At 37.9% G+C, this 26,509-nt stretch overlaps 1 protein-coding gene across 3 annotated transcripts in view; it reads right to left on the reverse strand.

Moving 5' to 3' along the window:
• SYT14 (synaptotagmin 14) overlaps positions 1-26,509 on the reverse strand; it is a 77,886-nt gene that overhangs the window by 45,700 nt on the left and 5,677 nt on the right. For 2 of the 3 annotated variants that reach the window (XM_083733316.1, XM_083733317.1), the window contains exons 2-4: positions 25,967-26,014; positions 10,370-10,534; positions 7,294-7,512 (exon numbers count right to left, since the gene is read on the reverse strand). In XM_083733316.1, the coding sequence (XP_083589442.1) occupies positions 7,294-7,512; positions 10,370-10,534; positions 25,967-26,014 (432 nt within the window). Of the gene's footprint in view, positions 1-7,293; positions 7,513-10,369; positions 10,535-19,085; positions 19,169-25,966; positions 26,015-26,509 lie in introns of all 3 variants that reach the window. The other variant, XM_083733318.1, reaches the window with a different exon arrangement.

The raw sequence follows: 26,509 nt of genomic DNA on the forward strand, positions 1-26,509 counted from the left end.
TAGGGTGGGAACAGAAAACCTCTGGCATTCTAGATGTTGGACTCCACTTGCCATTGTCATGGATGAAGGAAGGTATAGTAGAATCTGGTGACTGAAGTTGAGTGTGTTTCTCCCTATCTCAGAGGCAATGAGTACTATGCAGGGTCTAGTGTACTCCTTCCTCCAAAGCTGTGATTCTGCCAGTGGGTCAGTTCCTATCAATCATGTTAATACTGGTGCAGTTAAGAAAATATTCCTTTCATTCCTCAAGGTGACTTCAAACAATTCAGTGTGGTTTAGGTAGAATTCTCATAGGTACAAAACTATATATTATTCACAATGAATAATATAAAACTATATATTATTCAGAATGAATAATAATCTTCCTAATTCTTTCTATTAGCTAAAAATACTATTTACTATTAAGTACTATTTTGGGATATGAGAACCTACCACAGTGGTACCTTGGGTTAAGAACTTAATTTGTTCTGGAGGTCCGTTCTTAACCTGAAACTGTTCTTAATCTGAGGTACCATTTTAGCTAATGGGGCCTCCCGCTGCCGCCACCACGCAATTTCTGTTCTCACCCTGAAGCAAAGTTCTTAACCCGTGGTACTATTTCTGGGTTAGCGGAGTCTGTAACCTGAAGCATCTGTAATCTGAAGCGTCTGTAACCCAAGACACCACTGTATATATTTTGATAGACGGCTTTTCCATTTCTCTGGCCACCTTGTGAGATACTGTTGTCAAACTTGGAACAAGGGTTTCTGAGACTAGGGCACTGGTTTTCATTGGTGTTGGGCATCCAGCCACCAATCAAGATGTTGGTCTGAAATGTGACTTTGGTGTGACTTCATCGGGTTTTTGGTGCGATGGGTACAACTGTGCTGATTTCAAACTCAGCACAAGGGTTTCCAAGGTGGGAACTGCAGTTTTCATCCACACTGGGATACTGGCTACCAATGGGACATTGTGCATATGGACAAATCAATCATTTCATAAACGGAGTATTGATTGGTGGGGAAAGACACACACCGTCTATACAACATTGTATCCTTTTAAATACTTTTAAGACAATCAAATCTGCTTTTCATCCTCCATTGACTCATGGAACCTTATGGAGAGACACTTTAAAGATATTATTATTATTATTATTATTATTATTATTATTATTTAATTTGATTGCCTTTCTTGGAACATCTAAAACAACAACCAGCATCCACTATTTTTTTTCCTTTTCTGTACAAATACTGTGCTCTGTTTTCTTTGTATGGGTATGTTTGTTACTTGAAATTAAAAAACAAATTTAAAAATAATAAAATGATACAAAAAAGTAGAAGTCTGATGCTCCTGACAGGAAATAGTATGAAATGACAAAATAGGAGCAGGGCTGTGAACTGCTGCCGCCCCATGCACTATAGCAGATGTGAATGCAATTCACCGCATCTTGTCTTATTTTCACAATGCAAGCATATCGACTTTATTATTTCTGTTTTTCTTTTTACATTCTGGAGAATTCTTTGAGGAGATCCTTTACTTAGCTTTAGAGTTTCAGGCTCAATGATCCAAATCAATATCCTTGCCCAAGGGAGTAATTTATTTATTTCTCATCCAGCACCATCCTTAAGTACATTTCTTGGTAAGCAAGAAAAATAGTTCTCTATTATTTTACATATGTGTTTTATATAAAGTTACACAGATTGTTATCTATTTAAAACTTCAGTATTAAGGTTGCAGTGATATGTTTCTAAAACCTAAATATGTTTCAATATAATTTATGTTGAACGTTTAAAATGTCCCTTGAGGTCCATCACTTCTAATCTGAGATAGAAACTTTTTTAAAAAGTTCTTTAAAAGTTATACAGGCCGGTAACGCTTGTTAGCCTTCTTTATGGCCTGCTGGTTCCTGCTTTCTCAGCCACTATAGTCCTATGCCGCACAGATTTTTCTCCATCACGAATCTGATGCAACTGTGAACGTCATTCATTATGTTTTCCTGCATTCAAAGTAAATTTATTTGTGATATTGTAGTAATATTTCAAAAGTTTCTTAAACGGAAATAATTTAGAAATAGCCTAAATATGTTCATACATTTTAGGAGAATATGTACTGATGCTTCTAGTATAAGAGTCAGTTCTAACAATACCCTGACAGACAACTTGTGTTTAAATGGTCCATGTACTTCAGCACTGTTAACATTAAAGCTGCAAAGTCATGTAAGATCATGACTCCTTTTTTGTTTTGACTGAAATGCTGAGATCACAGGTGAGTTCAGATACCTGAAGTGACATTGCACAAGCAATAGACTGATAGTGTGAGCCAATTTTTAGTGAGAGTTCCAGAAAAACATCTACTTCTGCTTCATTGACTATGCAAAAGCCTTTGACTGTGTTGACCACAGCAAACTATGGCAAGTTCTTAAAGAAATGGGAGTGCCTGATCACCTCATCTGTCTCCTGAGAAATCTCTATGTGGGACAAGAAGCTACAGTTAGAACTGGATATGGAACAACTGATTGGTTCAAAATTGGGAAAGGGGTACGACAAGGCTGTATATTGTCTCCCTGTTTATTTAACTTATATGCAGAATTCACCATGTGAAAGGCCGGGCTGGATGAATCCCAAGCCGGAATTAAGATTGCTGGAAGAAATATCAACAACCTCAGATATGTAGATGACACAACCTTGATGGCAGAAAGTGAGGAGGAATTAAAGAACCTCTTAATGATGGTGAAAGAGGAGAGCGCAAAATATGGTCTGAAGCTCAACATCAAAAAAACAAAGATCATGGCCACTGGTCATGGGGAAGAAATGGAGGCAGTGAGAGATTTTACTTTCTTGGGCTCCATGATCACTGCAGATGGTGAAAGCAGTCACGAAATTAAAAGATGCCTGCTTCTTGGGAGAAAAGCAATGACAAACCTAGACAGCATCTTAAAAAGCAGAGACATCACCTTGCCAACAAAGGTCCGCATAGTTAAAGCTATTGTTTTCCCAGTAGTGACGTATGGAAGTGAGAGCTGGACCATAAAGAAGGCTGATCGCCGAAGAATTGATGCTTTTGAATTATGGTGCTGGAGGAGACTCTTGAGAGTCCCATGGACTGCAAGAAGATCAAACCTATCCATTCTGAAGGAAATCAGCCCTGAGTGCTCACTGGAAGGACAGATCCTGAAGCTGAGGCTCCAATACTTTGGCCACCTCATGAGAAGAGAAGACTCCCTGGAAGAGACCCTGATGTTGGGAAAGATTGAGGGCACAAGGAGAAGGGGACAAGAGAGGACAAGATGGTTGGACAGTGTTCTCGAAGTTACAAACGTGAGTTTGACCAAGCTATGGGAGGCAGTGGAAGACAGGAGTGCCTGGCGTACTCTGGTCCATGGGGTCATGAAGAGTCGGACACAACTAAACAACAACAATCAAGAGGTATGTTGCTAGAACCATAAAGAGTGGGGAAGATAACAGGGATGAGAAATTCCTGGCCCTCCAGATGTTATGCTATGTTGCAACTCTCATCACCCCTGTCATTTGGCTATGCTGGCTAGGACTGGTGGGAGTTGGAGTACACAAAATATCTGGAGGCCACAGGTTCCCCTTCCCTGTCCTAGAGAGTCAGCTCCATTTCTATTAGCAAAAGTTGTCCTACTTGGTCGCCTAGAGCAGGTGTCTTCAAACCTTTCAGACTAAGGATTGATTTGTAACCCAAACATGCATTTAAGGACCCATTTCTTAACATTTTCTTAATCTTTTACCATATATTTGTATGGTGGTAGTACTCCTGTTGCGACCTTTGAATCAGGCTGCAACCCATTAGGCTGCACCCTAACGGATGAAGACCTAAGGCAATTCTGACTCACTCCTATTGAGAAAGTGACTGGCTATTTACAAGCCTAGTGCTGTGTTGCTTCCAGTAACACAAATATAAATCTTAATTTACTCTACCTAACTAATACTCAGAGTAAACCTACTGAAATGAATGACACGTTAGTCATTATGAAATCAGTCCATTGGTTTCCGTGTCTACTTGGAGTATGACTTAGACGGATACAATCGTATGACTTCAGTTTGATTTATGCATGAATAACTACATAGAGTTGAATCAGAAATGTTTTCATTCAGTACATTTCATACTACAGAAGAAAGATCAGAGTGGTGGATTGTCAGAAGAAGGGCATGGCAGGTTGTATTGTCCCCCTGAGCCAACACTTTGATTATTATTTTAGATAGTTTCCTGGTTTCTCACCAGTATTCCTGCACTATGCCTTACACAATCTAATGTGCAAATATACCCAGTGGCGTAGCGTGGGGGGTGCAGGGGGGGCTGGCCGCACCGGGCGCAACATCTGGGGGTTAGGGGGTGCAAATTACTTGCCTTGCCCCAGGTGCTGACAACCCACGCTACGCCACTGAATATACCAACAGATCTAGAAAGAAGTACAAATCCCTCCCACTCACATTTACTAGACACAAAGCCTGCTGATCTCAATTCCATCAGTCTTGGATGGTTCACGTCCAGTTTTTGCAATAGTCAAGCATCCGGTAAGCAAAGAATCTTACACAGATGAGAAGGATAGGTGATAGTTATTTGCATATCAATTACTTCTAACTGCAAATTGCCATTTATTTCAATACAGCCTCTATATCATGGGTAGGCAAACTAAGGCCCAAGGGATGCATCCGGCCCAAACACCTTCTAAATCCGGCCTGTGGACGGTCCGGGAATCAGTGTGTTTTTACACGAGTAGAATGTGACCTTTTATTTAAAATGCATCCCTGGGATATTTGTGGGGCCTGCCTGGTGTTTTGACATAAGTAGAATGTGTGCTTTTATTTAAAATGCATCGCTGGGTTATTTGTGGGGCATAAGAATTCGTTCATTTTCCCTCCCCAAAATATAGTCCGGCCCTCACAAGGTCTGAGGGACAGTGGACCAGCCCCCTGCTGAAAAAGTTTGCTGACCCCGGCTCTATATAGTGAATAGGCAAGTGTGAGGGGAAGAGGAAATACTATGAAACCTTAGAGAACTTCACATGAAGCCAGAGAGGTAATGAGTAGGCATTCATCCTTGCTCTTCCAGGAATGAGCAGATCAACTCAGCAATGTCCTATTTCACTGTCTTATGAAAAATCATAAGGATTCCAGCCATAGCACCAACACTGCATCATGTCAAAATCTGCTAAAGTTCTAATAGGATCAATGATAGTCGTAACATCATTAAAGCATGCTAGGAACTTGACTGAACATAAGACAATGATCTACCTAAAAGTGAGGCTACATCAAAGGGAGATGAGGGAAGCAGTGTCTCACCATCAGTCTGTAGAGAAATAACCAGGCTCTTCCCCCAATCAACTGTCAATGGGCAGCAGCCATTACATCAAGTGACAGCAGAAAGAAGCAAGTCACTCCATTGACTTGGCTGAGAGACCAGCAACTTTGGATCCCTCTTTTCCTTGAACTCTTTGTAATTAAACATCAGTGCCTGGGTTTGCTTTCCCCCCCCTCTTCTATCGCAATCTATTTTTTATTTTTTATTGTATCTTTTAGACTGGAAGCCTGAGGACAAGGACTGTATTGTTACCTATAAGAACGTAAGAACGTAGGATGCTGATCATTTCCCAAAGACTCCTTTCAAGCTGACTAAAGACTTGCCACTATTCTACTGTGATGAAAAATGAGCTTAAACTTATTTGCCACTTTAGAAAGGGAAGAAGTAATGCCTGCCCCCAAAGGGTCGCAAAACACTTAAGTTACCTTAAGAAAAAGCAGAAGGAACTATCTCAAAGGTGGAAAGAAAAAGCATTTCGTTAACATCACCCAAACATTTTCTAATTTTTGGCAAGGCCAAAGTTGGTAAGACTCTTTGTTAGGGAAATGTGGATTTACAAAAAATATCTTATGAAAACACTTCATTAATTAGTAGTTGACACAATATACCCTAACGAAGCAGGAAATATTAATTAATATAAGAAAAAGCCTTTTGGATCAGCCAATGACCCATCTGTTCCATCCTGTTCTCACAGTGGCCAACCAGATGCCTATGGGAAGCCTGCAAGAAACACCTGAGGACAACTGCACCATCCCTGCTAGTGATTCTCAGCAACTGGCAGTCAAATACATATTTCATCCAACAGTGGATGTACAACATTATTGGTTGAGAAGCTGAGACTTTCAGATGAAAGACAAAACAAAAGACTATTCAAATAAACTTATGCCCTACTTTTATTATCTCAGAGACAGAGTATATCTCCCTTTTAACTAGTCCCCAATCCAAAATTATATGTCCATTGTTGATGATGAATCACTTGATGATGATTTCCTGACCCAAACTCTGAGCACACACCAGAATTCCACTACCTTATTAGAAGTCATCTAAGACAGAAAAGATAAGCGTCACACATGGTATGGTACCTTAGACACTCTGGGCATTCCCTTGGACATTACAGTATGGTAATGATGATGAATACATTTATGAATCATCTTCCAAGGTGATTTACAGACATTATGTGCCAACAGGTCATCAGTATTATGTGTTTCTTCCTAATTTACCCAACTAACTTTTTTCTGTCTCAGAATAGGTCCTTAAATAAACTGACACATATATGTAAAACTCTGTAAATAAATTCTGCTATGGTTACACAACTGAACCAGATCATCATCAGAGTTCTCAAAATGTGAGTTTTCTATCATCTAGCTGGTATAGAAGTCTCAGAGGATGTCTTATCTAGTATCCCAGTAAGAATGGGGCTAGAACATGTACCTTTAGCTCACAACAACAGTGAGTTCTTAACAATCTCATTTATGAACAGAGTCAGTACAAACCAGGGTGACCAGATGAAAAAGAGGAGCGCACCTTTAAGACCTGCACAGAGGAGGTAAATTTGGGATGGTGTTGCTTGTATGACAAGTAACACATGCTGAAAACTCCTCTTTTACATAGCTATTAAAGGCACAGAGCCCTGTCCTTTTCATTTAGTCACCCTAAAACCACCATATACCAAAGGCAATTTATTATCAGGAAATGTTTACAAACTTTTCCATACATAACAATAAATTGTAAACTGCTATGCTTTTCGTTAAACGTTTCCCGTATGAATATAGGGGAAATGCTTGGAAAGCACTAAGCACTCAGAAGGTAAAAGATCAATAAAAGAAATCCAGTCTTTCCCCCTAAATCCCTAACTATTTCAGTCAGGGTTTTAGATTTTACTGGCACGTTTACAGATAATATCTTGTAACTGCTGTATCTTTATCCTATGGTGTTTTTTGATGAATGTGAAATAAGATGAAGTAAAAACTATTGTAAATAATGTCATACCTTCATCTATTGAGGCTTCACTACTGTACCCATCATACTCTGCAGACAGAGGGCTATATTTTTGTCTGGTTTCCCAAATATAGTTTTTCTGTTGTCTGTTATCGCCTGCTGGTGGCCTTGAACTTTGTGTTCTGGATAAGGCTTCATGATATTTACCCAGTGCCTCATCTTCACTTTCAGATGATGAACCATGCTGATCTTTATTTATGTATGAGTTGTCTATTTTGGAAAAAAAGGAGGGGGGAATGATAACAGATGGCACCATAAAGGAGAGTGCTAAAATTATAATGGGTAAACATTTAACTGTTAATACATTTTTTTTCCTAAACAGAAGGTAATATAGTTCACATTTTAACCCAGTTTAGGCAAGAGCTCAAACTTCACAATAAATGTATTATCCCTAACATAATTATTTTTTGTTTCTGTTATTCCTGGAAATATTTATTTTAGCCTGAAATAAGCAGGCTTTTAAAGGGATGAACCAAGGTTGTTTCCTAAATACATGCCTTTTACTGCAGCCCATGGGGAAGATCCCCCCCCCCCACAGCATTTCATTTTGTTTTGTCTTCCCTCTTTGCCCTATCACCCTTAGTGGATTCAGAAAGCTCTTCTGTAACTTGATATAGGGGGTTTATCCTTCTTGTGTCAGCATTTGTTTTCGTCTATAACTGCAAAGTTTGGGATACCTTCATGGTTTCGCTAGCAGTAGCTTTAGATGTTTGTTTTCCTTCAATTATTAGAGATGTGAAATAGCCTATTTTATCATTTATGTACTGACTGATTTTAGAGAAAATATATTTTAAATTATATTTATTTATTTTAGATATATATATTTTAGACTTGTTGCATTACCACTTCATGATTTGTATGTTAGTTTTCTCTCTTTTAGTATTACTCCTCATGAAAAGCTATATGTAGCTTATAATATGTTAGGTTCCTAGATATTATTTCTTATAATAAAACAACATCTGCACACTATGTCGTGAAGCACCAAGTAAACAAACGCATATAAATATAGAATTCAAGAATCATGTACAAAATATTCTTGTTATCCATTGAAAGATGTAGCAAAATTTAAGGGAACAGAAAGAATTTTTTTAAAAAAAGTTGATTAATCACTATTCAAAAGTTAGTAGCATTAATCAGGAAATAAAATATGTAACGAGTTTTCAAGGAGTATGAATAAAATTAGATAAAGCAAACTTCAGAGAAAATAATATACATATCACAAAGAGTTTCTACTAAGGAGACTGTTTTAAAGATCATTATGAATGAAATCTAAAAAACAGTTGGGAAAAGAAGTATGTAGTAAAAGATCCAGGAAAGGCCACATGGATAAAGTATGATATAAGACACCTCACCTTTTTCTGGTGTCTTCTTACTACTCACTTCTTTTGAAAAACATTCTGATTGCTTAGCCTTTTCCTTTTTACTTTCTTTTGAAAGAATAGATGGTGCATTTTCTTCCTGCTTTGTTACAGACTGTCTGTGGCCATCCGAAAATGGTTTGCATTTCTTTTCTTTTACTTCATGAACCCCATGAGCTTTTTTAGACTTTAACTTCTGCAATTTTGGAGTTTGCTCTTCATTTTTTTCTGAATTCCTGGAATCAAAACTGTGCACTTCTTTGGTGTTTTTGAAGTCAAGTCCTGGTGATCTTTGTTTTGCTTTTTTATGCAAAGGGCCCTCATTTTGTTCTACTACAGCATGCAATTCTTGATTTAGTTCTTTATTAAGGGACTCATCTGTTCTATATGTATTGCAGTTCTGCCTAGTATTTTTTGGAAAGGTAATATTTTTCAAGTCTTCTTTCTCTTTATTTTCCTCTTTATCTACTATAGATTTATCTTCTTGGGCGGTAGCAGTATCATCTGTCCGAAGGCTGTTGATCATACTTGTTACCTGTTCTGTAACTGAGTCAGCTACTGTATAGCTGACATCTCCAACAGCACTGGTTAGATCATCTACTGCATTACTGAGTGTGTCAACCAGAGAAGACATAGAAGGAAGGCTCAGGTTTTGTTGAAAATTTTTGAAAAATGCCATGTTTTAATTGTTAGTACATTATTGCTTTGAAAATATGTTATTCCTCAAATGCATTGCTACTGTATTTTTTTCAAGTATCCTAAACCCTATCCTTTAAATTGTGGACTCTGCAGATTAGTCATTCTCTGAATTCTGTTACCTTAAAAGCAATAAATAGGAGCAAGTGTCTTCTACTACACGAAGCCAAAATCAACTGATAAAAATCTATTCTGTTTTTTATGTTGTGTTGTATGTTGTATTGTATAACATAACCAGACATTTTAAATATTATATGTAAATTGTTGAATTTACTCTACACCTGCAAAGAAAAAGTTTAAACGTATTTAAATAATATATTATAAAGACAGATATACTACATTGTTTCAAAACACTAGCATATACCCCACATTGTATCGGTTATTAAGAAACCATAAAACATAATTCTTAACATTGGACTACATTCTTAACATTGTATTCACCCAGACCACAATAATTCTGTACCCATGGTCAACAGTCTGTACAAATTCTGTACAAATATAAGCATACAACCTCAGTAAAATCAACAAGTTTATGCAGTCTAAGTTCTATGTTGAACTGCGGTCATGGAATATAATTCAGTTCAAATATGATTATTGTGTGTTTTCCCTCTAACTTTTAATGAATGATACACTGCAAATAAAAGAGGTTCGTCCTACCACTTTTGAGATTCAGAAATATCTAAGATTTTGTCCCTCATAATTGAGAAAATATGGTTTCCTAGTATATAAAAGCTGTGATCTAATTATTCTTATTAAGCATATTTGGGAAATATAAAACCATTTGTTTCTTTCCACTATCTAAAATGTCAACCCCTTACACAACATTCAACAGACCCCAAAGCTATTAAATTCTGACTAAGCACTACAGATGGATTAGTAAAAGTATTTTGGACTATATAAGATATTTATTTTATTCAAGTCAAACTTTTATGCCTACATAACATTATTCATATGATATTACACCAGGGGTTTGCTGTCTTTCAAAGCCATAGACCATAGAATTTGATACTTACAAAGTTTGTCCTGTGAATTTTTTCTGGCATTGTATCGTGAACTGAGGTCTGGGAAACCTCCAACATTCTCAAAACACATCTTCTTGTTAATATATAGAAAAAGAATCAACAACAGGATAATAAACAGTCCAACTGCTGACAGAAATCCAACTGCCTCAGGAGATACTAGAAAAAACACAAACAATGACCAGAATGGAAAGCCAACACATTTCATTAAACTAGATTGTTAGTAAATCACACCCAGACCCAAACTTCCATGCAAGTACATAATAGGGAGAAGATGAAACAAGAGGCCTAGTTTCATATTCCCCTTCATTCAAGTGGTTGCATGGGCACACTGCCTTTTCAGTGGTGGTAACAAGTCTGTAGAACTCCATACCCAGGGAAGTTGCTTTGCTTTTTTTTTGTTAGGTTTTAGGCATCAGGCCAAGATGGTTTTATTTTAGGCTCAACAGAGTTCATAGAATAGAATTCAACTGCTGGCGCTTTGAATGTTTTATTTAACTCTTTTACCTTGTTTCATTTATTTGCCATTTAAGTTATATACTAACATTTATTATATTATCATATTGTTTATATATTTTCCTTGTAGAGTTTAAAGAATAAAATAAAAACCCTTAATAAATAAATATTAATTGCCATCATTTTCATTACAATATAATTTTTCAGGCTACTTTCAATCAAGTCATCAGTCACAGATCTACTGTCAAGACCAATGTGTGTATATGGTCTTTAAGCAGAGGCTTGACAACCATATGTCAGGAGTGCTCTGATGGTGTTTCCTGCTTGGCAGGGGGTTGGACTTGATGGCCCTTGTGGTCTCTTCCAACTCTATGATTCTATTATTCTATATCCCTGTCCTGCCAACTGTGAATTCTACATGGCTTTGCTGAATATGACAGCAATTTTATGTCTACTTTTATGAATTGTGTTTACTTTTCTATTTCATAAAAGCAATGTGGCCCATTAATGAACATAAATCAAAGTTTAAAATCACATCCTTTTGGAGTATAACCAGGATTATTATTATTATTTGGCTGCAAATAAACAGTTACCACACATGGAGATCTATGTGGAACCTGTCATTGTGAATGAATTCAACACATGCTTTCTCATGTCCACTACAGATATATAGTAAAATCTTTGACTTGGTCAGGTAACAAATTGACAGCCATGTTTAATGTGTTGATTGGATCCCACACCTGTCAGTAATCTGGACCTGGTTTTGAAGCCACTGCTTTCTCACTCTAGCTTCCTGTTCTCTTTGCTTGCCTCCAGATTGACTAGTGGCCATCCAACACCCTCTGAAGATCTAACATTTAGTCTTCCAAGGGTCTAGAAACACAATTCTAATTTTACTGTATGAAGTTTCATTAAGGATTAGTGCTTGTAGTACAGAGCAACCACTGTAGAGGGATTTGCATGCATTTTTGTATGTCTGCAAGTCTGTGACTGCAAGAGACTGCGAATCTGGGGTGGCCACACCGACTTGAGTACTTCCACATTCACTTTAGCTATGCCTGCCACTGGCATGCAGCCCTGTTTTCATCTCTAAATTGTTAACAATGCCTTGCTTTAAGTGCTGCATCAAATTTATGAAAAATACTTGCTGTTTCAATAGACTTTTTATCAAGTTGTGGCCAATGCCTTCAAGCATGCAGTGTTTCATTTGCCCCCATTTACTTTGACGGACTATAATGCCACAGCACAGAAATAATCAATTAAAACAACAACATCATCATGTGAACAGCACTGAAAGATCACAGAACAATTGAAATCAAACCCTTTTATTGCAAAAGGGTACATATTTCATAATCTTTGGAGTCTGTTAGAACCCAAATGCATAAAATAGTTATTAGGGTTTTTAAAAAGTAAAAGTCAAAATGTAAGCGATTAACTACATATACTTGTATTTGTGACTAGCCCCATTTTATTGCAGAAGTTACTCCTGCCTGTATAGTTCTTCTGCAAGGGCACTGTCCCAATAGGACAGTTTTTTCAGCCACAGAGCATAGCTGGTTTGCTTATTCGCTTAATGTTAAATTTAGTGTTTAATATGATAATATCAATTATAGATCTAAGGTCATTTTCTGAGGTTAAGAGAATACAGCAATTAATACCTTATGAAAGAATGATACCTTAGCTTCAGCTAGACTAATTAATTATTCATCTACCTTAACACCAAATGCAAGTATTTGGAATTATCTATCTTGTATCAATTTGCATACATGAACCCATCTTTAGGACTATGAGCAGCCTGATTTTATCACATGTGAAAGACATGACTATTCTGATAGTTTTCTTAAACCTGTAACCAGTATTTCTTTAACCCCATGAGGGATTATGTACAGTACAGTATACTATGCTGTTTGCATTCCACTGTTTAACATTAAGCATTTAATTCTCTTAAATTAATTATTAAGCACAATTATTTTATGGATAGATAGTAATAGTAACTCTCATAAAATCAAATATAAGGAATGTAACACAATTATGCAGAGGATGCACTCCATTAAAAATATTGCTAAAGTTATATCCTAATTAATGACCCACAATAATATTAATTGCTTCTTGAAAAGTATTACAACTTTCAAAGTACAACGGATTTTGTAAAGACTATCCTAGAACTGTTTTTATGAGGCTGAACAGTTTTATTCAACATAGCAGATGCACAATGACAAAAAGAATGTAAGTTCTATCTAATGAACTAAAGTAATTCAATGAGCATTATTATATTTCAATACCAGGTAAAAGAAATTCACTGAAATTAATATTGTAATGTACTGTAAATACTAGCAATGAATTCAAAGGTTATAAATTACACTAACAAAATTAGTATTTGGCAGCTTACCATAAATTAAATGTCATTATATTAGGACTTTTGTTTTCTATGTCACAAAAATCAACATATGTTGTATATTTAAATTTGTTTTTATCTCTTTCCAAAAGTAATTTCAAACATACTGGAAAAGTATTTTTGAAGAGTAGCAGTATCACAAGCATTAAACCAAAACAAATAACTTTAATTTTAAGGAAGGGTAATTGCTTTTTAAAAGCATTTATAAACTTATTTTTTTACTTACATAATGTGTTGACTGTTCAATTGCTCCAATAGTGTATGAAACTATATATTTATCTTACTGCATGTCAAGACAGTTTAATTATTAATGTGGTCAATGGAATAGTATCTGCCTTGTGTACAAGCCAAACTGGTACTTGATCTGAAACCCCATGATGGTCAATGAACATACTCTTATTTTTAAAAACACAATTCAATGGGTTGTATTCAAAGTAGCACTAAGGGGAGTGTTCCATTAGAGCAAGGATTTCTCCTTGCACAAGGGAATGTTCACCCTCTCTCTTCTCACCTGCATGTTCCCTAAATCTGTTTTGGGGGTTACCCCAGAACTCGAGAGCAGATTTGGGAATGGCATGGGATGTAAGGAGGAGTTAAGTCCCTTTGCACAAATGGAACTCATTCTGCTTGTGGAATTATTTAGTTGGATACTGCTTAGTATTAAACGTTATGCTGTTTTTACAGTGTTAAGGTATCAAATACAGTACTGGTATTTAATTTGTATAATAATTAATTCACTATAACTACTGTAAATACATTTCTTTCACAATAGTATAGAATTTAAAAAGTTTAAAATAGGCATATAACAAAGGAGTACTAAAAAGTTCTTATCTTAGCTGCTTCTAAAGATCCTCATTAAACAAAGGGTATTTAACCAACCTTTGCTCCATTTACCCACTGGATACATGCCGCAACAAAAAAACAAAGTCACTATTGGCAATACAGTGGTACCTCTGGTTAAGTACTTAATTCGTTCCAGAGGTCCGTTCTTAACCAGAAACTGTTCTTAACCTGAAGCACCACTTTAGCTAATGGGGCCTCCTGCTGCCGCCAGGCCGCTGGAGCACGATTTCTGTTCTTATCCTGAAGCACTATTTCTGGGTTAGCGAAGTGTGTAACCTGAAGCATATGTAACCTGAAATGTATGTAACTCAAGGTACCACTGTATGTGTACCTCTTTATTTGCTTTCTTGGCTTAATAGGCTAGTGACCATTTAAGAAAGAGACAGAATCATTATCTGCCATAATGTTATCCCAGAGACCAGCCCCAGTGTTAAAGGGGTAGCACTGATATCACTGGAACTATGGCACAAGAAAGCAGTCCGTTTCAATGGAAGAGGTATATTCCTAAAAGCTAATGTTACTTGCTCACAGCAAGGAGACAAACAGACGTCGACAGCATGTGCAAGTGGGCCACTGCCTTAACTGATTCAGAAATAAACCAAGGCTCAGAAAATATTCCTCCTTCTAGTCAGCCCTCTTTGGTCCCCAAAGAACCCTCCCCATCAACTCCCCACTTCAGCTCCTTTCTCTTCTTTTTATGAAGTCCTTAACTGACCAGGCAGTGGTGACAGCAAGGGAAGGCACATAAGCCAGCTATCCTAGTATGCTGGCTTACTGACACACTGTATATCAGCCCACACCTCAACCTGTGAGAGATGAGTATGGGGTTACTACAATTTCTGCAGCCTTCTGAGCTCATGGGTAATTTGGGCTTCTACATTTAAAACACATGTTTAAAAACACATGTTTAAAAACATGGCAGGGAGATCTTCTTTATGACAACCATAGTTTAGTAGTTCACATTAGCACTGACATCCACTGTCCCATATAAAAAATAAAGTTTTTAATAATTAAATAATAATAATAATAATAAATTTTATTTATATCCCGCCCTCCCCAGCCGAAGCTGGGCTCAGGGCGGCTAACAACAATCAAAATAGTCCAACATTTTAAAAACATTCATTATAAAATTAATTAAAATCAAATTAATGGCAACCATCAAGCAAAATTCTGTGCAGATTGCCAGAGGAGGGGGTCAGGCTGTGCCCTGACCAAAGGCCTGGTGGAACAGCTCTGTCTTGCAGGCCCTGCAGAAAGATGTCAGGTCCCGCAGGGCCCTAGTCTCTTGTGACAGAGCGTTCCACCAGATTGGAGCCGCGACCGAGAAAGCCCTGGCTCTACTTGAGGCCAGCCTAACCTCTCTGTGGCCTGGGATCTTTAGGATGTTTTTATTTGCAGACCGTAAATTTCTCTGTGGGACATACCAGGAGAGGCGGTCCCGTAGGTACGAGGGTCCTAGGCCGTATAGGGCTTTAAAGGTTAAAACCAGCACCTTAAACCTGATCCTGTACTTCACCGGGAGCCAGTGCAGCTGGTATAGTACCAGATGAATATGATCTCGCAGCGAAGACCCCATAAGGAGTCTCGCCGCAGCATTCTGCACCCGCTGGAGTTTCTGGGTCAGTTTCAAGGGCAGCCCCACGTAGAGCGAGTTACAATAATCCAGTCTGGAGGTGACCGTCGCGTGGATCACAGTGGCTAGGTCAGGGCGAGAGAGATAAGGAGCCAACTGCTTAGCTTGGCGGAGATGAAAAAATGCCGCCTTTGTTATAGCTGTAATCTGAGCCTCCATAGAGAGGGAGGTATCGAAGATTACACCCAAACTCTTAACGGACGATGCTGGCACTAATTGCACCCCCGCAAGAGATGGGAGTTGCCCCCTCAATCCCATATCGTCCCGCCCCAGCCAGAGGACCTCTGTCTTCGAAGGATTTAACTTCAACCGGCTCCCACGTAACCATCCAGCCACAGCTTCCAGACATCTGGTCAGTGTATCTGGGGCCGAGTCAGGATGGCCGTCCATCAACAGATAGAGTTGGGTGTCATCGGCATACTGATGGCAACCCAGCCCAAAACTCTGGACAAGCTGGGCGAGGGGGCGCATAAAGATGTTAAAAAGCATCGGGGAGAGAATCGCACCCTGAGGCACTCCACACACCAAGGAGTGGCGCGATGACAATTCCCCCCCCCCCAAGCGCCACCCTCTGTCCCCGACCAGAGAGAAACGAGTGCAGCCATTGAAGGACTGTGCCCTGGATCCCCACGTCGGCAAGGCGGTGGTCCAGGAGTTCATGATCGACCATGTCGAAGGCTGCTGACAGGTCTAGAAGAATCAGCAGCCCCGACCCTAGGTTCAGATTATTGTCAATTAATACTGCTCACTTTAAAAAGACTGTTCCCAAATTCTTACAAGTATTAGTTCTGAAACAGCAGGTGAAAACTCCAAACATTACACTGCAATTGTAATTTCAGTGTACACACAGCCAAAAGTATTTTTCACTTCTGTGCTCACTCAGGCTCAGGGAACCAGATGCGAAAATCTATTAAATATAATTTGCAATGAAAAATAGGCTTTATCTGGCTAACTCAATCTCAGAACAGCCATCCCAGAATCAACAGAAATAAGCTTGTCTTTACTAACTTAAGTTCACTGATCTAAATGGTTTCTATGATGGCCAAAAACAACCCATATAGAGTACAGTGGTACCACGGGTTAAGTACTTAATTCGTTCCGGAGGTCCGTTCTTAACCTGAAACTGTTCTTAACCTGATTCACCACTTTAGCTAATGGGGCCTCCTGCTGCTGCCACCATGCAGTTTCTGTTCTCATCCTGAAGCAAAGTTCTTTACCCGAGGTAATATTTCTGGGTTAGCGGAGTCTGTAACCTGAAGCGTATGTAACCCGAGGTACCACTGTATTATTTTGCACAGTATTCATTAGACCATGGTTTTCATGGAAAAAAAATTAACGTATTTCATAAATTAGCCATTAGATGGCACTATAGGTCAACTAGATTACAAAGTGCAAAACCTACACTTTGAATGTTCTGTTCCCACTAAATAAGTTCCACAGATAGTAACTTTGATTGCTTACTCAAATATTGGATAGAATCCAGATACAGCTCAACATATTTAAATCCTATTAATTTCAAAGGGAGGGAACTGAGCAAGTGCTTAACTCCAACTGAAATGAACAGGCTTTCAAAGTGCTTCATTTAAGATGGATCATACTTTCCTGTTTTATGAAGATAAACATAATTTTAGATTTATAAAAAGTAATGAGCACTGACCCATGCAACAAGCTCATCTAATGGCTCATCATTTCTAAATTTAGGATTTGTCCTTTTTTGTTATTATTATCCTTATTTATAATCAATGGATTACAATAAATAGTAAATTATCTCTCTAGAAATCAGCAAGCTGATGCAATTACATGAATTTATTGTATTTATTTTAGTGAGATGCAAATGCACATAATTGCATCACGTAAATTAAGTAAAATAACTTTAATGACAGATTGATCACGTCCAACCTAAATCTCTAGTTAAACAAATAAACTGTGACCACAAGACAATGAAAATATATAAAGAAACATTTAATTGCTACTGCTTAACCACAGAACCCTGGGGAATGGAATACCTGCATTGAGCAGGATCAGTCATGCTCTACATTATTCAACAAGGTATTCATCTGATGCATTCTAGATTACATTCAGCCTCATTCATAACTCAGGACCAATTTATATGTAACCAACCACTGAAATGTGAGAGAGGTTCCGCATAGATGACTCACATGCCACACCAGTAGTGTCTATTTCTAGGAACCACTGGGACAGTTTGATTATATGATTACACCTACATCAATACCACAATACTAGTGCTAGAGTGATAAGTAACCACATTATCCACTGATTTCAGAAGACTCCTGTAAACAAATGTTACTTGTATTCAATGTGACCCAATGAAGCAATTCCCTTACCACATTAGGAGGACAAATTACAGGTTTTATGAAAATAGCCGCAAAATGGAAGCAAACAAGCCACACCACAAATTATGACAGGCTTAAAGGGATCCTCCAAGTTGAAATGCTGTTACAGTGGTACCTTGGTTGTCAAACGGCTTAGTTGTCAAACATATCAGCTGCCGAATACCGCAAACCCGGAAGTGAGTATTCCAGTTTGCAAACGTTTTTTGGAAGCTGAACGTCCAACGCAGCTTCTGTAGCTTCCAGTTGGGTGCAGGAAGCTCCTGCAGCCAATCGGAAGCCGCACCTTGGTTTTCAAACCGTTTCGGGAGTCAAATGGACTCCCAGAACGGATTAAGTTCAATAACCAAGGTACTACTGTACTAAAGTGTCTCTGACATATTCCTTAACCTTCAAGAAAGGAGCAAGCTTTTTCCCCACTGTTGAACTTTTTATATATTGAGCTCCGTGAAGTTCAATGCTTTCAAAAACATTACCCTCAAATTTTGCTGAAGCACTAAATATTGTAATTATTCATTATATTTCCAAAAACAGAATTTTTATATTGTAGTTATACACACATTGGTCCTCTTTGTACATAAGACACAGATCATTCCAAATCTGATCCTGCTCTAGTACAAACAAAAGCAATAAACCGTTATCCCTGGCTTAGCATTATATCCAACCCAAAGACGGCGGTTTGTTTTTCTTGAACAAGTCATGTTCAGAAAGCCAAAAATGAATTTTGGTTTTAGATTGTAATTCATGTGAAGCAAATCAAACCACAGTTGCTAGCTCAGACATAACTCTAATCCAGGGACTGTGGTTTGTTGCTCCTATTTGTGCTAGGGAAACAGCAGGTTTACTGCAATATTCCGATACAGTCAATATCTAACTTACTTTACGCTATATAATTTTGGTTTCACAGAAAAGATTTTATCCATAGTTTAAAACTAAGAAATCCTAGTCATCTTTACTCTTTTAATATATCTGAACCACAAATTCAATGGGAAATGTTGATTACTTTGCTTTTTTTCTTTTGAGACATGTTACCTATGTCAAAGCTGCTTGTCTCGTTCTCTACCATCCTTCGCACTTTCATGTGCTCTAACTACACCCAGCAGATGGTCTATAAACTAGATGAAAAGGGGGAGGGGAAGAAATTGAATTACTTTTTTGCTTCAAAGTCCGTAAGTTTAACAAAGATTATGACAAAAATTAGCCCTTTTTGTAATATAAAATTTGAGTCCATCAAGCAATTAAGACTTTCACAAAACCTTAATATACATTTTGAAATATGTATTATAAAGTATATGATATAGTGATGGGATAAAAACTAAAAATATAATTCAATGAAAATAAATTAGTTCATATTATTTTTTAAAAATTAATAAGGTTACTGTTAAATAAACACAAAACAAGCGGAAGTCTGAATTTACAGCACAATCTTATGCATTTTTACCTCAAAGTAAGTTTTATTGTATTCAGTGAGGCTTACTTCGGCTAAGTGTGCACCGCAATCAAGACTGCCTTCACGCAGCACAATTCTCTACATGTCTACTCAGTTATAAGTAAACCCACTGATTTCCTTGGTATTGGCTTACTGGTGAGAGTTACAGGATTGTGGTTATAATCATTTTCTCTAGTCCATATAAAATTCATTTGATGTACATAAACTATAAAGTAAGGCTTTTTAGGCTTGGAGAAGGGGGAGAGGAAGGGAACACTGAGAGGGCGCAAGCGCCAATTTAAGGAATGGTCTATTTCAGGAAGGAACTGTGCCAGTGGTGCAGCTAGGTAATTTTAGACCCTGAACTACTACTACTACTATTACTACTACTACTACTACTAATAATAATAATAATAATAAATTTTATTTATATCCCGTCCTCCCCAGCCGAAGCTGGGCTCAGGGCGGCTAACAACAATCAAAAGAATCCAACATTCTAAAAACATTCATTATAAAATTAATTAAAATCAAATTAAAATCAAATTGATGGCAACCAATTAAGCAAAATTCTGTGCACTTAGTGGTCTTATTGGGAGGAAGGGCATTATGCACTCATATATGCTACTTCAGTTATGATGTCATCGAGTTCGGTGGGACTTACTCCCAGGTAAGTTGGTCTAAGACCCAAGTGGACCCACAATAATTTGCCAGAGGTGGCATGTATATTTAGCTCTTCCGCACGTACAAGGAGGAAACACATGGGGAGCGGTCACTGCATGAGCCTTACCAAATTTTCTCCCACTTCTGAATCACCACCTCAGAAGGAACAGCAGCTATTCCAGCCCTAACTAGCACATAGTCATGGCCATAACTAGTACACAAATCTGACCTCATTAACCCCTTAATTATAGGTGCCTCCAAGCCGTATTCCAGGTGCACTGACCTACTATCCCCAATTTTTTTAATTCTGTAACCTCAAACTTTCCAATGTCATGGCTGATCTGCTGAAGAGTTTAGATCAAGGACAGCTAGCCATTACGATTACACTGAACCTTACAGCTGCATCCCATCAGAAATGACTGAACATGAACTGTCTCTTCAAGGTGAGCGAACTTGAATAAAATATACCTACAAAATTTATATCCACAAGATGAGATTGAATCACTAATGAAGAACAATTACGTGTTGTTCCAAAGAGATTTAAATGTGTTCCTCTATGTGCTGTTCTACACCCATGTGATTCAGTAGCAGACACTTAAGAGTGCCATAGGTAAACATAATGTATCTCTTGCCCCTTTGCATCATAGTAATTTTTTTTTCTCTGACCTGGAGAAATCCTGAATATGGCCTGCTGAGAAGACTGGTGGGGGGTGTATGAAGGGTGAAATATGAGGGTCTGGAGGGCACAATATTAATGTCCTCAATTTCTTTTGTATTGACAGGTTCAGATCAAGGAATTTAGGGTCAAGGATCAAGGAAGTGGGTCATCATCATCTTCAAAATTTGAATACTGAGTTTCAGATTGATGTGCTAATTGTGATTTTATTTGTCCTGTGGTGGTTTTGCCCCAATGGTCCATAGTGGTCACAAAGCTCAGTTTCTGCCATTTCCTCCTATATGGGCCTCCAGTAATGCCGCTTTGTCACTAAATTGTTCATAACAGAATAGCATAGTTACTTACTGCTCTAAGCAACTGTGATCAGATCGTATCTGTCCTACATTCCTTACATTTAGTGCCTTTAGATTGGAAGGTAATTTAAAATTGTATTGCTAGTTTTCAAAGGCTTGGCAACTTAAAAATTAGCAGATTCTAATGGTATCCCATCCACGAGTTCTTTAAAAACACAAATGTGAAATTGCTGATCTTGAAATAAAATCAGTCTCCATACTTGAGAACTGGAAAGCGCCCAGTATAATAACTTTTTTTAAAAGGATGTGGGGGCGCCAAAAAATTACACACTTGTTAGCTTAAAGTATATTCTAAATACACTGAAAATATTCCTAAAGTTAAAATTACAAAGTGCTGAGAAGAACAAGTTTTGCTGGAAAAATCTCATGTGCTTTCTGCAGAAATAAGTCTGCCTCGCTATTCTGTTCAGAGTTCCTTGACAGTGACAACAAGCACATTTTATCCTTCTGCTTTCAAAAAGTGTTTGACTAATTCCTTCACCAAAGTAAACTTAGAAGCTAGTGGATAAGAGGTCAGAGCACAAATGGATGGTTTTCACAATGAGGGAGGCAAGGAACTGTATTGGAACAAGAACTTTTTAAATTATTCATTAATTATCTGGAGCTAGGAATAAGCAATAAGATGGTAGTTTGCTGATGACACCAAATTATTCAGAATTGTAAAAAAAAAAGGAAAAAACTCCAAAAAGAGCTCTCCTAACTGGCTGAACAGGCAATAAAAAGGCAAAATTATCTTACGCACTCAAATGCTTCAACAAGTGCCATCTAATGATGAAAACCTCACTGTAGTTTCTGGTAACTGCTAAAAACTTTTTTGCTTAGGTAAACCTACTAGACATATAATTTTATTACATCTAGTTGTTGTAAAACTACAGACTTTTACTTATATTTTGATACATCTTACTCTGCCTACTGTTTTTATTGGTGTTTTAATGAATTTTTGTATTGCTTTATGTAAAACTTAAAAACAAAAGAGGTTTTTGTTGTTTAAATGGGAGGGAAACTTGTTAAATAAATAACATAAAGTGTGTTTCAGTGTAAGTAACAGCAAAGTGATACATTTCATTGTAAAAAAATCCTAACTTTACAAGGCAACTTTGGAGTCTGAGCTGGCACTGACTGACCAACAAATAACTCGAGGTTGTGGTGGATAGCTCAATGAAAACAAATGACCAGGATGCTACAGCTGTGAAAAAAGTAAATCCCATGATAGCTATTATTAGGGAAGGAATCAAACATAAAACTTCCAGCAACACATAATTAAAATACAAATATATGGTGTGTCCAAGCTTTGAAGTACAGTACAATGTACAGTGGTACCTTGGTTCTCAAATGCCTTGGTTCCCAAATGCCGAAAACCCAGAAGCAAGTGTTCTGGTTTTCTAACGTTTTTCAGAAGCAAAATATCCAATGTGGCTGTTGGCTATTGTTTCCGGGGGGTCTGCACCAATCAGAAACTGTGCTTTGGTTTTCAAACATTTTGGAAGTCAAACAGACTTCCAGAGCAGATTAAGTTTGGAGCTTTTGTTTTTGCTATTTATTTTGCGTTTTTGAGGCTTATTCGGTTAATTTGTTTTTGTGACTGTGTGGAACCCAATTCAGCTACTTATTGGTTGACTGTGTGACTGTGGAAATGGATAAAAGTACCCCATCCAAACAATGACTATCATCAGTGCAGGTAAGGAGAAAAAATAATTTTAATTTTTGTCATCTACAATACTGTCTTATTTATTTTATAGTACAGTACGTTGATACCGTGTGCTGCTCTGGTTTGCCAGAAGCGGCTTAGTCATGCTGGCCACATGACCCGGAAGCTGTACGCCGCTCCCTCGGCCAATAAAGCAAAATGAGCACCACAACCACAGAGTCATCCGCAACTGTACCTAATGGTCAGGGGTCCCTTTACCTTTACCTTACAATGATTATTGCTTTCATTTTATGAACCAATAGTCTCATGAATAGTAAAATTCATGTTAAATTGCTGTTTGAGGGGTTGTTTTTAAAAGTCTGGAACAGGTGAATCCGTTTTGCATTACTTTCTATGGGAAAGCAAGCCTTGGTTTTGGAACACTTTGGTTTTGGAACGGACTTCTGGAATGGATTAAGTTTGAGAACCAAGGTACCACTGTAGTGTTCTGGGTATGCCATCTCAAAAAGTTATGTAGGACTAGGGGCGGGCGGGGAGAGATTAAAAAGGGGGTAACCAAAATTTTCAAGTGGGTAGAGCAATTCCCAGTTTATGCCATAAGGTTACAACCGTGTTTTGGGGTTTGTTTGTTTGTTTGTTTGTTTGTTTGTTTGTTTGTTTTAAGAGCATTTTAGCAGGGACATGACAGACATGAAAGGTTAGAAGTGTGACCCTACTTTCATTTGTTAAGATACTTTGGAGGATATGGCATTTTTGCTATTAATACATAACAAAATTAGTTCTGTATTTATGTATAGTTGTGTTTTTATTCTATGTTGGAAGCTGTCCAGAGTGGTTGGGGCAACTCAGTCAGATGGGCAGGATAGAAATATTATTATTATTATTATTATTATTATTATTATTATTATTATTATTATTACTACTACTACTTCTTTAAGAGTTGTCTAATAAACAATATGTCATATGGAAATGAGTGGACAAAGCTACACTATGCAACGTTTTTAAGCTGGAAATCACCAGACAATATTTCAGCTGATTGTTACCAATGGAAATTCAATCTACCATAGCCAAGTACCTATCTAGTTTCACTGGGTTATATAATCTTGATTTATTAAAGAGCTAGTAAATGGCTTTCAAAACACAAGCATTATGATAATAACAAAGGGAAAAAATGTATCTAGTTTCATACCTTCTAAAAAACAAACTGGTGATGACAAAGTTATTTTGCTAATGCTTAAAATATTTATTTAACCATTTTACTTCCTATTCTCAATGCTCAAGGCAACTTACAACAATGATAAAAATATGTTTCCTCACATCCATTCAGTCTTAATTATTTAAACAGGGGCAGGAGTGCCTGGAATAGTTTCAAAATTCTCTCTATAGCCCACAGGTTTTGGGAATTTAGGCCTCTTTGCAGATTAGCTTTACCCCTTTCAAGTGTCAAGGTGGTGATAGACCAACAAAAGGAACAATGTTTCCAGTGCAGTGGAGCATTGGGTTATCTCTACAAAACATTTTGCAAAACAGCCCCCAAAAGCACACTTCTGTTGCTAAGAAAAACAGAAAACTACAAGGCCTGAACCTGCGATAGGCATAAGATGCCATCTGAATGCTTGTGGCCCACAAATAGTATCATGGTGTAAATTAATTAGCAGCCAAGGTGTACAGTATAAGGGTTCACTCCTAATAATTTCCTCTTTGCAAAGTTTTGTGATGATTCCATGTTTGTCTGATACTACTCTGACATAGCACTTTGGTGCTGAGATAAACCTGTATTTATTCAGGCATTTATGGGATGTTACTATGCTGCTCTTACTGATATGCCAGACTTATATTCAAATTGTTAGCTGTAAAATGTATTACACCAAAATCAATCATGTATTTTGAATAGGTTATATTTTCCAAGTACTTTAATTTAAACTTGAAAGGAGAATGGGCTTACTGAATAAATATGTACTTGGACTTTTTAAATGTAAACCACTTTGAGATCTATTGACAGTAAGCGGTCTATAAATAACTTAAATAAGTAAAATAAATAACTTTCAGTACAATTAAGATTTGACACATATAGCCTATAGCCAGGATCCAAAGAACCATACAACTATCGCTGTGCATTAAAATAAACTTTTGACTTGCGTTTCTGGAACGGCAATTTTCCATGCTGCATTGCAAGCCTCTTTTGAAACTGAAAATTTCAAATGCAGATTGTGATACTGAATGGGAGTTTGCCATGCAAGAAGAAGAAGAAAATAAAATAATTTCCACTGGACAACTTAAGTGCTTTGGCATGCTTAAAAGAGCTTAATTAAGGTTCCATTTATTCATTGAGATTCCTGCATTGCAGGGGGTTGGACTAGATGACCCTACAATTCATAATTCAATTATTTTATTATTCTATCACATTTGTATTATGTCCTTCCTTAAAGAGAGGTGTGACAAACTGTCCATCTCTGGACGAGGTCTTGCCTTTCAATTCTTTTGAAATGGCCCACCAGTCATCTTTCACCCAAATTTTTGCCAGCAGCACTTCACGCTGAAGGAGATTTGAACCAAGGTCTTCCCAGGCCAAATCTAAGATTCTGTCCACTATACTACAGTGGCTATACAAATTGCTCTGTAGCAAGCATTTCTCACATGAAGACAGCAGGAGATAAGTCGGCCTGAAATAGGCTTTACTACATGCAAAAATATAGAAATGATTCTTAAGCACAACTAGATTGAATTTGAATCAACTTCCTGGAAATCTGATTGCAGAGTAAAGGAACAAGCACTGCATCCATAGTCCTAACACTCATGGCAGTAACAGAAGAGTAAGAGACAGGACAATTGGGCCCAATTCAGACCTGATTGCTATGTCACCTACCAGCTAGCCCAACAGCTAGGTCCAATGCTGACATACAACAGTTGTGAGGCAGCAGATCTTGGGCCAGCTCAGCATCAGCCTCTTCACAACCTTGGAATGCCCCATTCCAGGGCTGTGTGCTGCCCCCACTGGTGGGGACATTCAGCAGCCAGTGGGAGACCAGCTGAGCTGAGGAGAGCTGAACATAAAGGTCTGGATTGCTATTTCCTTAACTCTTCTAGGCTGTTCCCCTATTTAAAAAAATGTTTACATAATTAAAAGTATTCAAAGAAGTTGCTTACCTTTTCTAATGCAAATTAGTTCATGTACGCCACAGGGTCTTTCACCACCTGTCCATAGAAAGAGAGTTAAGTGGGGAAACGATACAATATCTTTCAGTATTCATAAACGTATCTTAAAGGTAAAAGGTAAAGGTACCCCTGCCCGTACGGGCCAGTCTTGACAGACTCTGGGGTTGTGCGCCCATCTCACTCAAGAAGCCAGGGGCCAGCGCTGTCCGGAGACACTTCCGGGTCATGTGGCCAGCGTGACATCGCTGCTCTGGCAAGCCAGAGCCGCACACGGAAACGCCGTTTACCTTCCCGCTGGTAAGCGGTCCCTATTTATCTACTTGCACCCGGATCGGCAAGTCCTAGGCGCTGAGGCTTTAACCCACAGCGCCACCTGCGTCCCATAAACTTATCTTAGGCCGGCTTAATAATCATCCAATGGTATTTTTAATTATTTGAAAGACCTTCAAACTTACTTACAGTATCAAATGGGGGTTCTTAGTTTCTTATTCTATCCTCTATAGACAACAGCAGATTCAAAATATCCAAATTATA

This window comes from Podarcis gaigeae (assembly GCF_964106915.1).
Source record: "Podarcis gaigeae genome assembly, chromosome: 3".
NCBI lineage: Eukaryota > Metazoa > Chordata > Lepidosauria > Squamata > Lacertidae > Podarcis > Podarcis gaigeae.